This window comes from Accipiter gentilis, chromosome Z, assembly GCF_929443795.1.
Source record: "Accipiter gentilis chromosome Z, bAccGen1.1, whole genome shotgun sequence".
NCBI lineage: Eukaryota > Metazoa > Chordata > Aves > Accipitriformes > Accipitridae > Astur > Astur gentilis.
In genome coordinates this window covers 47,345,910-47,358,916 of record NC_064919.1, presented here as the reverse complement: position 1 = coordinate 47,358,916, position 13,007 = coordinate 47,345,910, and the positions used below count along the sequence as shown (strand labels likewise).

General features: G+C 40.8%; 1 protein-coding gene and 1 long non-coding RNA gene across 2 annotated transcripts; one reads left to right on the top strand and one right to left on the bottom strand.

Moving 5' to 3' along the window:
* Positions 1 to 314: 314 nt before the first annotated feature.
* RFK (riboflavin kinase) lies at positions 315 to 7,264 on the bottom strand. The gene is made up of 4 exons (XM_049795517.1): positions 6,972 to 7,264; positions 5,058 to 5,209; positions 3,663 to 3,765; positions 315 to 3,047 (listed from the first exon to the last, which is right to left on the bottom strand). The coding sequence occupies exons 1-4, from the start codon at positions 7,051 to 7,053 to the stop codon at positions 2,917 to 2,919; spliced, it is 468 nt and encodes a 155-aa protein (XP_049651474.1). The 5' UTR covers positions 7,054 to 7,264; the 3' UTR covers positions 315 to 2,916.
* A 448-nt stretch (positions 7,265 to 7,712) lies between these two features.
* On the top strand, positions 7,713 to 11,612 carry LOC126036129 (uncharacterized). Its single transcript, XR_007505100.1, has 3 exons — positions 7,713 to 8,037; positions 10,947 to 11,043; positions 11,507 to 11,612. It is a non-coding gene; the product is annotated as an uncharacterized LOC126036129 (long non-coding RNA).
* Positions 11,613 to 13,007: the final 1,395 nt, after the last annotated feature.

The following is a 13,007-nucleotide window of genomic DNA, read 5'->3' as shown; positions in this document are numbered from 1 at the left end:
TGACAGATACCAGCCTACACTGCTATGGTACATTCTTTCTCGATACAACTTCAGTGATGCTAGGCAGAGGTTATATAAGGGTCTACACATAAGCAGTTGCCAAGAGTGAAAGTACAAGAGAAACTTTTTCCCCAAGAGGCCAGAGCCACGATAATGTGTTTTAAGTTACAGGTTTGACTCTCCTAGGAAGGTTGAACAACATCTCACTACTCTTTCCTGTCAGTCTAGCTTTTTAGGCAGTCAATGCCACAAAGCTTTGCATAAGAATGAGACAATTAACTTTGCCAAGCATGGCAAAGGAAAGGAAACCTGCAACAAGGATAATGTTGTCAATTACAGTTCCTTTATTAATGGTAAGTGCAGCAACATCAACTGAAATAAATACAGTTATTTGTACATAATACAAAAATATAACCCTTCATAAAGTTTATACTGTGCTAGGAATTATGTATTGAGCTTAAACAATTGATATATAACATTTTCTCTTAAATAATGCGGACAGGTACACTCAGCCAAACAAATGTAGTTAACATTTTCTCTAATTTGAAGACAAACACATGAAGAGCAGTTTATTTAGTGTATCCATACATCACACATCAGCTAAGATTTGAGAGCGAGCTAACAGTTTTTCAAGTTTTCCCTTTGCCACTGTTAGCTATTGATAGCCCAGTAGTTCTATAACCAAACGATTAATTGAATTGTTTATAGTAGCATTTACTAGCAGATACAGAAAAGTATTGTTCAGACAACCAGCTTAAGGCACCATGGCTTCCACAACAGACACATGAAGTTACTGGCAAAAAAACAATTTTAAAGAAGGCTATATGAGTGTTTAGCTACAGTACCATGATGAACAACAATCTATTCCTTGAATATATGCTTGACAATATATTCAGTTGACTAGTGTGGCTTTTGTTTATTCTTAAAAAAAAATACAAGATTTTGACATTATTACAATCTCAAGAATGCCTCAAATCTTTGAGAAAAAAAAAATTCTCCCTTCATCCCTCCATTTAAAAATGTAAAATACCAAACTGTCTCTCTTGCAGGAAAATTCTTTTACGGACTTTTTGGAAATACAGTTTCCAACACATTATATAATAAACACCCACTAAATTATTTTGTTCTCCTTTGAAAGAAAGTATATTTTACTGCTGGTAACTGCCATTGCCCCCCCACCAATTCTGTATTCTGTCTGTCTCTGCTATCAACAGCACTGGTAAACAATTCATTTCAATGAAATCAATTTTCTCCTGAAGTCCCACAGAGTAAACACGAGTCCTTGATTTGCTCAAGACCTCTTCCCTAATAATATCCCATGGTATTGGCTGAAAGTTGAAACAATATGAAGTGGAACTAACATCTTGACCGCACCTGCCACAAAGACCCAAACAGTTACCTTGTTAAAACTCTCTTAAACCCCTGAGTGAAAAGTAAGATTCAAATAGGATAGGACAAGGAGTAAAGTCATAAAAGGACACTACAGAAATTGTGCGTTCCAAAATGTACATGGTAGTTCAGAAACAGAACTACAGATGAGACATATCCACAGAACCATTCTGAACTTCAGAAAATGTTCCAGCCACATCACAAGCTGACGTCAAAAGATTATGAACATGACAAAGTCACTGCAGCTTACCTAGTTCCACTCAATAAGTAGGGGATAGAAAATTTATCAGAGGAGAAAGAGTAGATTTGAAATCATACATTACATATAAGTATTTTCATTACATATGTTAAGAAGTGTTTTCCAAATCACTATCAATTCTGAAAATACCTCCTCCTTTTTTACTTATCGCAACGTTTCAGAGTAGGACTGGCTGCAGTTACTTGTAATAGATAACTGATACACACTATAGTGTTGGTATGTTATTCCATGAATCCCAAAAGGCTTTCATTTGTGTATTGATTCACTTGGTGAGCCAAAACTTTGGCTCTTACCTGCACTAGGTGCAGAGAGTTGATGAGATTTTTTCATGCCTTACAACGTCAATCTTGAAGTCAGCAATTTTATTGCCAGTGTAGTGAATAACGCCAAAGTTCTCCCCATTTGCTTATGACAAATACCAGCAGCACATAAAATGAAAAGTTGCCTTTCATTACCTCTTTTGCCTTAAGGCCCAGTGAGCAGAAGTCTTGTTATAATGTTTCTGCATCTTTTGCGCCTGAACCTTTAAAATTTATAAACTTTCACACTGTTATTTATTTCCTGAAGTCAGTGAAACAATTCCTCAGAAGTAAACTACACAGGTCATGTGTTGTCATTTGTACAGTCAACTATGAAGAAGTATATCTCAGATTCCAGTAACTCAATGAGGAACACTGATTTCCTCCATTTTAAATAAACTTAAAATAAATAATTTCAATTAACAGTTTCAACTGTGACAGCTGTGTAGCATATAAAAAATAAGAACTATAGAGAATTAATCTTGCTATTTTTATCTAATCATTGGCTTCTTGCACCACAGGAAATTTCTGACTCAATCAATAGCAAAATTTTCTAAGCTGCTAGCTAAAATGCAAATGTAAGAATGACAAAAAACTGGGAAATGAGGTTGGAATAAAATTCTGTATATTAAAACCAGGCATTCTTCACTTAAGTGAACTATCCATACCTTAGTGTCAGAAGAAGTCACGATTAACTTTGGTCATGTTTTGCATGTGCTCGGATCTCTGAGCAACCGGTAACTTTAGGATACACAATTTATCTGTAAGGACCTCCTTTTGCATGACTGGGTTAATGGTGAATTAAAACAAAGAAACTAAAATCATCTCGTATGGTTAGTTCCAACCTCAGTTACCTAAACAGACATATGACAACAATGTACCTATAAAAGCAGTGCAAATATAAAAGCTCCATGACAGGGGAGAAAAAAAGGGAAAAAAAGCAATTTAAAAAAAGCTGTATTGGTTTGCTTAGTGGTTATTCACTATTTTGCCTTCTGGCTGATGAAAGAAGTTATCTTCTTTGAGTTTAAGATGTTCTGGTAAATCTAGCTGCCTTTTTGCTTCTTCAATGTCTTCCTGAATTGCTGAAATAAGTGCCGCTGAAAAAGATAAGAATAGAGATATCTAAAAGTTGGTTTGAATTCTGAACACACAATAGAAAGTGAAAATAACGGGTACCACAGAATACCAGACAACAATCACAGAAGTAGAATATAATTATTACCACAAGGTTTGAAAGGCAAAATTCTTTGGTTTTAAAATGCCTTTCTTTTTTTTTTTTTAAACATGTCAGAGTTGGATTTTTCACCATTCTAAGCACTATCCTCTCCTTGTTCCAAAACACATTTTAGCAAAAGATCAAGTTTCATGAACTGTTTCAATTCTAACACAGCTGCATTTAAAAAAATAAATTAACAGACTAGACTGATGCTTTCACAACTAGCCCCATGATTATAAAATTACTCCTCAGACAAATGACACAACAATACAATTTTTTAATATGATACATTAGCAGATGTGAGGGTATGTTTTTGGTTTTTTTTAATTAAACCAACTTGTACATTTAGCTTATGAAGACATTTTACTGAAATTTCAAAGGTTAACAGATAAAACACCTCATAATGGAAAGAAAGACAGTGAGACAGTGAAGACACAGTACTTGGCATGAATAAGACAAATAAGACACTAGTTTGAGGGAGACCTGCAATACTGACCTAAGGAATCAAAGTTTTTTTCTGGTCGAATATATCCAGTTATGACTATACTAAGAATTTCTCCGTAAAAGTCTTCTTTGAAGGTATGGATAATGTGCGTTTCCTAAAGGAAGAGAAAAAAGCTGGCATTTATGATGAACTTCGAGTTTATTTCCCTCACTGTAAGGATGGATGTACAGCTAATATCCCTAACTCAAATTCTCCCCAACACATACCAATAAAGGGGACATTTAATTTAGCATGTATAATGCAAGAGGCTAGGGCTTTTGCTTATGTTAGGAAGGAGAATTTAAGAAAAATTAATCAAGAGTATTCTGATAGAAAAAAAAAAAAGAAGCCATTACTCAGGACAAATGCTTCACCGCTTCTAGGAGGTAAGACTTCCAATGCAGCAAATCACACACAAAGCTTAATATTTCATCATTAAGTTGATGCATCAATTGAAATAGTTGGCTTAAGGAGAGCTTTTTACAACCAACTCACATGGGAACTGAATGACAAAATTCAAGGAGTGAAGACTGAGACAGGGTTCCATCTTAAGCTCGAAACCATTTTATGCACATTTCTCTCTCCAGCACAGGCCCACCCATAGTATATACCAGCAGAGATAACAGATGGAAAGCTTTTAACTACTTGCACAAAAAAGTTGGCTGCAAAAATTTTTAAAACTATATGTTTGCATAAGACAAGCACATTATCGAGTCTTCGGACACTTAGAACCTTAGAACCAGAAGTTCGTGCCCAAATAAAAGTGTTTTAAACAATTAAAGCAGAGCCCTGCAAGACTCAGGAAAAGCACCACCACCTGACAGCAAGAAAAACCACAGCTGTCACAACTCAGGATTTTAACTCAACTACTCCATCCTGTTATTATGCACCTTTAAATATTTATTCTGTACATCAAGCCACAGCACCTCATATATGGATTCCGTTATTTAAGAGAAGAATTAATAGAAAAATCATTACAAATTAAGATGCCCCAACATTGTGTATTTGAAATGTAGATAGATTGCAGAGAACAATAGATTAGTATGTTCCAGCTCATGCTAGGGCTCTCATAGCCAGTAAATTCAATGCATTTATCAAGCTTATGTTTAGTTAGCTATTAGCACCATAAGCAACCAACATTTCAGAAATACTGTTATATTTTTATTTTGGAAGTATTTAAGTACTGATGAACAGAAAGAAGAAAATAAACTTTATTCACCTACTCTCTGGCTACTGAGAATATTTTCTTTTCAGAATACAGACATATGATATAGATATCAAATACACTTCTAGGAGTAAACAGAATTTCTAGATATCATTTATGGATCAAATTCCGCTTATCTTATTCAAATTCAACATCTGGCTTATTTATTGTAATAAAAATCCCACACAAAGCAAAATTCTTACCACTGATTTCTTAATATTCTTATAGAAAGGATTCCATCCTATGCTCAAAACCATTTTATGCACATCTCCATTTCCAACACAGGCCCATCCATAGTATATACCAGTAGAGATATCAGATGGAAAGCTTTCAACTACTTGCTCAGAAAAGTTAGCTGCAAAAATTTTAGAAAGTGTAAAGTGTGAGTGACTTCGTGTAAGTCAAGGACATAACAGAATCTTCAAACACTTAAAAGCCAGACTGTGCCTAGGTACTATTTACAAAGATAATACCGATGATGATGAGAATGATGCAACGTGGAATCTGGCAAAGTAAAAAACACAAACTAGCTTCATGAAATTCAGTCCCTGTCGTAATACCAGAGTTATCACTTCTCTTACGCATACTATATTTTATAATTATACACATCCTCTTCTGCAGTAATAATTAATAAACATGTAATATTTGCAGTCAGAATGCATTTTATTCTTAGGATAACTATCACAGCTTTGATATGGTGAAAGATGAGGAAGAAAAATCAGGTTTCTTCTGGACTGTAAAGTAGCATCTCAGAACTATTTACTTGTTAGTAAAATAATTACTTATGAACTAAAACATGTAGAAATAAGTGAAATCGTTACTTAGTCCCCTGTCAATTTTCTACAGCTTGCCTTTCAGAGGCATTTGTGGACTTATGGGATTTTCTTTGAAAAAAACTACTTATTTACAGTAAAATAAATACCCTTCTGACTGAACCAAACCTTTCAAAATTGCTATTCTACTTCTCATGTGAGTAGATCTCCTCACACAAGACATCAAGTTGATTTAAAAGAATTTATGGTTACTGAATTTTTATCAAAGCTCACAAGCAGTAACAGCTTCCCTCCCTTATCCCCTGATACCAATACACGATTTATACACAATCAAGAGGAAAAATGAGAGATTATTAACGGATGTTGTCAGAAATCCAGCACCTCAAGGCTGGTCTTACAACGTTTCCTTGTCTGCTAGGAGTGGCGCAACATGACTGTTGACTTCAGTGTCTGTTTAAGGCAGGCCAAAATTCACTTGAATTACACATCTATATGTGTTTAGACAAGTGAGGCAGACATGAGCAATAGGAAAACGTGCTTCTTCGCAGGCCAAGTCCACCTGCTCTGTTTTTTCAGTCTCCGCGTAATTCCCCTCGAACTTACTTCCTTACAGCTATTCCCAATGCCTACTCCCTTTCTCGTGAGCAGATATTTTCCAAGCTGCCACACCACAACGCCGTGCATGTGATCACTTATCTACATCCTGTACATCATCATGACGATCGTCAGATGATTAAGCGAACAAAAAAAGCACCACCAACAAAAAAAAACCCCAACCAACAAAAAAACCCAAGACTGAAAGAAACTGCTTAACAGAGCGGAGGAAAAACGACACAGAAGAGGGTGCAAGACTCTTAAGCAGCGCAGGAACAAAAACGCTAGAAAAACGCTAAGGCGGAACAAGCCGAGCCTATTCCCAGAACGAGCGAGGCTTGCCCGCAGCGCGGCGCAGCCTCGGCACCGCCGGCCGTGCCCGCCCTCCTAGGGGCTTCCCCACCTTCCTCTCCCCGGCAGCGGGGCCGGCCGCCCCTGCCCCTCCGGCGCGGCGGCGGCGGGAGCGCGGCACGTCTGCGCTCAGCCGGCCCGAGCGGTGCGGGCTGCTGAGGGAGCCCCCCCGCGCCCGGCGTCTCACCGGCGGCTGCGCTCCAGCCCCGCCGCGGCCCCGGGACAGGGACCACCCGCTGCGGACCGCCGGCCCCGCGCGGGGGGGGGCGGGCCGGGCCCGGCTCCGCCGCGCCGAGCACCCAGCACCGAGCACCGAGCACCTCGCCGGTGGCCCTTCACGGGAGGCGTCACCCCCGCCCCGCCCCGCCGCGGGCCGGTCCCCCCGCGCACCCCGCTCACCGGTGGGGATGCCCAGCTCCTTGGAGCCTCTGCCGAAGCCCTTCACCACCTCCCCGCGGCAGAAATAGGGCAGGTGCCTCATGGCGACAGCGGCCGTTGAGGCGGGCACGCGGCGACGCCGAGAGCCGCCAGCAGCCCCCGATCCGCCCCGGCCGCAGGCAGCTCTCTGCACCACCTTGCTCCAGGCGCTACCAAAAAGAGGGGAGCAACTAGGAAGGGCGTTCCAGTTCTCCTGTCATCCAGCTCTCTGACAGGCACCTACCTCCCCTCCAAGAATAGACTTGCCCATAACAACGGCTTCCACCCTACCGCGGGGGCGGTGCCTGCGCTTGCTCAGTCTGCCGTGTAGCTGCGTCCGTGGGCGTGGTGGCTCAGCGGGGCTCGCGGCCGGGTGGCGGAGGCCAGCTCGGAGGGGGGCGGGGGTTGGGGGGCCGCGCTCCCTCCCCGCCCCTCGCGTCGGTTCGCGGGCAGCGCAGGGCAGCGCCTGGGCCCGGCTGGCAGAGGCGGCTGGAGCGGCGTGAGGCGGCGGCCTCCCCTCCCCACCCCACCCGGCCCGGTCGGGGCCCTCCCGCACCGCGCGCTGGGTCTGAAACGGGCTCGTTGGTACCCCCCCGCCCCGCCCCGCCCCGTCCCGTCCCGTCCCCCCCGGTGTCACAGGCTGGCCGGGCGCTCTCGGGCCGGCCGGAGGGCCGCCGTCCGCCCGCCGGCTGTGGGAGGCGAGTCGGGGCAGGCCGCGGGCGGGGCCTCGCCCCGGCAAGGAAAGCCTGCGCGGCGGGAAGGGGGTCGTTGGTTTTGGGAGCTGAACCGGGGGGTGTCTCCGCAGGGAGGCAGGCAGGCAGGCGGCAGGGCTCGGGGCGAGCCGTCGCCGGCCGCCAAGCTGACGGGGGTGTCCTTCCCTGCTGCCGACAGGCTTCGTCAGGCTGCGCTCTCGGGGAGCAGCTGGCTCTGGCGGGGCCGGCAGCCTTCGTGCGAGGAGAGCTCAACGGCAACAGCTGCTGAGGGTGACTGGCAGTTGCCCCATCTTAGCCGTCTTAACTGTAGAGCTACGTCTTTGCACTCTGCGCCCGTACGTAGAAATAACGATCTCTTCTTCCTTGGTAGCTCTGGTTTTGCCTTCTCTTTCAGAGCAGGTCAAATGCTTCAGAGCACAGCAGGTATTTGAGAAGAACTCTGAGAACAGATCTTTTTGTTACATGATAGCAACGAACCATAGTTGCTTACTTAAAAAAGAACATTTTTACTACCCTCTGATTTGCCATCCTGCTCACATCTTCTTTTCTGTCGTTACCCCTGGTAGTACAGGGATTTCCTCTGGAAAAAAAAGGCATCAAGACGTAAACGCTCATCCTGTGCTCATTTTATATACTTAAAGGAAAGCGAAAGGTAATTCAGCATTTCCCTTCCTTCATTTCCTGTTTCCAGTTTCTCTTCATGTTGTAGCTGTGTTGATAAACCTTTTAATGTCTTTAGGTGCTTAACACTCTCTTTTACATGGCCCTGATCCAGCTCAAATAAATCGAGTTTGCAGGAGTTCAAAATAGTAGTATTAAGTGTGAAAAATGTCTGTAATCTGTCTAAAGTATTGGAGCAGACACCCTGCCCGCAGACAGTCTGTTTGTATCAGTGGTATATATGCCATTTGAGTACTCGGGTCTCACTCAGCACTGCTATGCTGCACATAAGCATATTTGTCTATAAACACATATCTATAACTAGAAATAACACCAAAGTCCTTGAAGTGAATTTCCAATATTTCTCCCTTTTTCTTCCAGAACACAGTTGCTAATTTTACCATTTTGATAGAAGGTACAAAAATATTTCAGGACTTACCTCTAATTCTGTTAGCCTTTTTTTGTTTGTTTGTTTTTAATGGGGGAAAAGCAGTGTAAACACCTATGACTTGTGCTTATATCTAATTGCATTCCAAGTAAATAACTTTTCAAAATGGGAACTGTCCTGAGAAACTGACTTGTATGTCATACTATAAAACACTGAATGCTACTGGTTCATGGAAGCTGTGGTTGCAAACTTTTACATAAGAAGGTCAAAATTATTTTTAAAAGTGATTCTGCTTCAAACTTACCCTCTTCTTTTTTCTCTTATCCCAATTCCCCACCATCCTTTTCATGCTAACATTTAAATTCATTCCTTCAGTTTGAGTAGCTTTGACTGACAGAATCATTGTATGTGTAGCTGTAGCTGAGCAACAGAGTTGTGGTAGTATATATGTAAGAAAGAAAAGTGGAAAACAAAGATGTCCTAAGTATGCTACTACTGCATATATTCTGTTCTGCTGTTTCGGGGCATATAGAGAACGCTGTTACAAAATGTGTTTTCAGTGATACTTTGTAATGGAAGTGACCTTGGATATTAAGTCCAAATCCCAAAGTTGTGACATAGTTGCTTAACTAATGACAGACCATTAACAGTTGACAATGTGACCCCATGGTCATTAGAGTTATTTTATTTCAGCTAAAGAGCAAGAAACAAACCAAACCAAATTACATTTTTCCAGAGCATGTTTCTTCCTGACAGTAGTGAATTATGCATCAGGTTATAATTCGCACTTAAGGAGATACATATTTGTGTTCTCCCCCCACCCCCCCACCCCCCCTTTTTTTTAATAAAGCCTTCGTTTCAGAATAAATGTTGATGTTCTTGTGATGTCCACAAGATGGCATGCAATGTCCTCTTTTTCAGCGCCTGTAGGTTTGGGCATAACGTTCACAATCCTCTCAGTAGCAAAGATCTTGAGAAATAGTAAGTCAAGGAAGTATTTGTTTAAGAACTACGTGGTTAGGTGATTTCTCAGAAGTCTAACTGATGACATCTATCTCATTCTGTCAAATAGTTGTAATGTTAAAAATTTTATGGGTTGCTGTGATCCAGCTAAAACTTAAGCTGTCCTTGATACTAGACATGTTTTTCTTTTGTTATGATTTGTACCTAGTTCATATTTGTCATGGTTTAACCCCAGCTGGTAACTAAGCACCACACAGCTGCTCGCTCCCCCCACTTCCCAGTGGAATGGGGGAGAGAACTGGGGAAAAAGCTCATGCGTTGAGATAAGAACAGTTTAATAGAACAGAAAGGAAGAAACTAATAATGATAGTAATAACAATAATAAAATGACAATAATAATGATAAAAGGAGTGAAATATACAAAATAAGAATGCACAATGCAGTTGCTCACCACTCCCCAAATGATGCCCTGTTAGTTCCCAAGCAGTGATTCATCCTAGCCCCACTCCTCCCAGTTTATATACTGGACATGACATCACGCAGTATGGAATATTCTTTTGGCCAGTTTGTGTCAGCTGTCCTGGCTGTGTTGCCTCCCAACTTCTTGTGTCCCTGCAGACTTCTTCCTGTCTGGGCATGGGAAGCTGAAAAATCTTTGACTTAGTATAAACACTACTTAGCAACAACTGAAAACATCAGTGTGTTATCAACATTATTGTCATACTAAATCCAAAAAATAACACTGTAGCAGCTACTAGAAAGAAAATTGACTCTATTCCAGCTGAAACCAGGACAATATTTGAGAAGGGAATCTTGAACAAGTAGAATTTAGTTAGCTGTACTAAAATATAGTGGAGTTAGTAGACATGTTTCTTCCAAAAGTGTCATCAAATTTTAGTGATGAGCATTATCAGCCAAGAGAAGAGCAGTTTGATAGTTCATACTTGCAATGAGAAAATTCAGGCACTACTTCAAGGAGCTAGGAAGGAACTTCTGTTTCCTGCTGATGCTACTTTACCTACAGCTATTGCTGTGTAGTGAAAAGTATTTAAATATTTTTCTAGTATATATATATACAGCCAAAGAAACCAGAGTAAAGAAAACAGAGCATGTGTTATGTCATCTGTGTGGGGCCTGTGTCAGGTTACCTGACTGAATATATAAGCTTTGTGGACTCATCGTACTAACCATGTAATGCAATGCAGAACATACTGTGTTCATCTTGTTTTGTAGCAAAACGTATGACTTGCATCATATCACAACCCTGTGCCAGAGTCCCTGTCTCCTTCTACCACGCTGCAAATGGATGCATTTCTAGGCATGGCTTAAGGTGAGAGCAGGAATATCCTGTTTCCTCCATGTAAGATGGAAAAATAGCAAAAAAATATCTGCTGGATGCTGGAATATCCTAGGGCTGTCTTAGCCAAGCTGGAAATTCTGGTTACACCAGGCTCAGTGAAATACTCAGGAGGCAGCTCAGAGAAAAGAGTGTAATTTACTAAAACTAGTAGTGTTTTAACCAGCTCCTTGGAAGTTTCTATTCCCAGTATGACAAAACTCTCATTGATTCAGGAGTTCAATCCAAGGACAGTCTGGCACACCTTACTTTTAGTGGGCTGAAAACAGGTGATGAAATCAGAGTACAGAGATATATACAAAACACACTTGCAAAAATATCTAGTAAACATACCTGCTTTGAAAGTATTTTTCTGTATTTTAGTCTGGAATAGCAAAACACAGAGTTAATCTTTTTCTTTTTTTTTTCTTTTCTTTTTTTTTTTTTTTTTTAACAGTCTGAAGTTTTGTTCTATTTGAAAAGACCACTTTCTTCTAGAAGAAATAACTGCAGATTAATGTGATGCCTACCAAGGCTGTGTTAGATTACAGTGAAGCAACGGGTACTGTCGATGTCTCTGTAGTAAGGCATAGCTGATACTATCTACTGAACAGCTCCTGGTAATCATAGAAATTTCTAGCAACTACCATTTGGATGTTACTAATCAATGTGTGAGGACAATGCTTGTTTGATTACTTACTGGTGAAATTCAGATAGTGCAGAAGTATGACATAAAGGTGTACAGCTTGATGCTTTTTGAAAGCTTATGTCAGTGTGTTCAAAAATTCCCTCAGCTTTTGAATCACTATTTCTAATGCCTTTTTTCCATGCCAAAGCCTCAGCTGGCTTCTTGAAAAATGCACAGCACTGCTTTCAACTAGCTTAACTGCTTTCCCTTGTATTTGCACAGCATTGTCTTGTGCCATGTGGACATACTTCATGGTTAATACTTAAAATACTCAATTTTCAAACTGCTGAAGTACTCAAACTTTTTTTGCAAAGCCTTTAAATGCATTTTACAGCCCTCCCTATTTGTTCTTTTTCCAAAAACAGTTTAATAGGTGTCTCAGATTCAATAACTGTGATCTAACTAGTCCTGATTAGGCTGAATCATAAAAATGGCCATCTGAATGCCAGGTGTATATCACACATATTTTTTCCAGCCACAGCTGACCCAGATCCAAATGTTCAGACCAGTCTATCACATATTATAAAAGCAATTAAAACCTTTGATTTAGATTTCTAATATGCTACAAAATGAAAGATACAGCACAGCCTGATTAATAGTTTGGCACAATCTTCAAGAGAATCCTACCAACAGAGGCCTTGGTAGCACAAGAAAAGTAGTACAGGGCAAGGCATCTCAGGAGGCTTCCATCCTTGAAGATAACTAAATAAGATTCTTGTATGTTTGAGAGTCTGTGTTCCAAAATACCTTGCATTTCTCAACAGCCAACACAGATCGCTACCAGGAGTCCCACAATGAAATGTAGAAGAACAAGACTGGGGATCTCAGTGAAGTAGGTTAGGAGATGTTTACTGTATTGTCATGAGTTGTGCAATGCTTCACAGATGAATAGATATTAGGCAACTTGGAGGTTAGTGTCAAGCTATTTCTGATCTGTATTCCTGCAGAAATAGCATGTAAGCAGTAATAATGTATTACAGGAAGTAGTGAGCTGAGATCTATTAAGAAAGCCACAAACAATGGGATGGGCAATGGATTTTTCAGCTTGTTAAATGTAACAAAAACCAGAAAAAACTTCATTTCAGATTTTGGTAAATATGAATAATTTCTGTTTCTGATGAGTTGGAAAGCAAAAAACATTAGATACCAAAACATTTTCTGACCTAGAATTTAAGTACTATTGGCTCTTAATTCCCACTTTTCATGGGGAAGAATAGAAGGCAAAGGTGCTAAAGGCTTACAGAAAAGGAAAATGTCTCAGAGGGAAGAG

Bases quoted from the DNA above. Each gene is read 5' to 3' on its own strand.
- RFK (XM_049795517.1), bottom strand. From the start codon at position 7,053: ATGAGGCACCTGCCCTATTTCTGCCGCGGGGAGGTGGTGAAGGGCTTC. The intron at 5,210-6,971 runs GTGAGCGGGGTG...AAATTTTTGCAG, and splicing joins GGAGCTGGGCATCCCCACCG to CTAACTTTTCTGAGCAAGTA. The intron at 3,048-3,662 runs GTCAGTATTGCA...TATCTTTTTCAG, and splicing joins AAAAAACTTTGATTCCTTAG to CGGCACTTATTTCAGCAATT.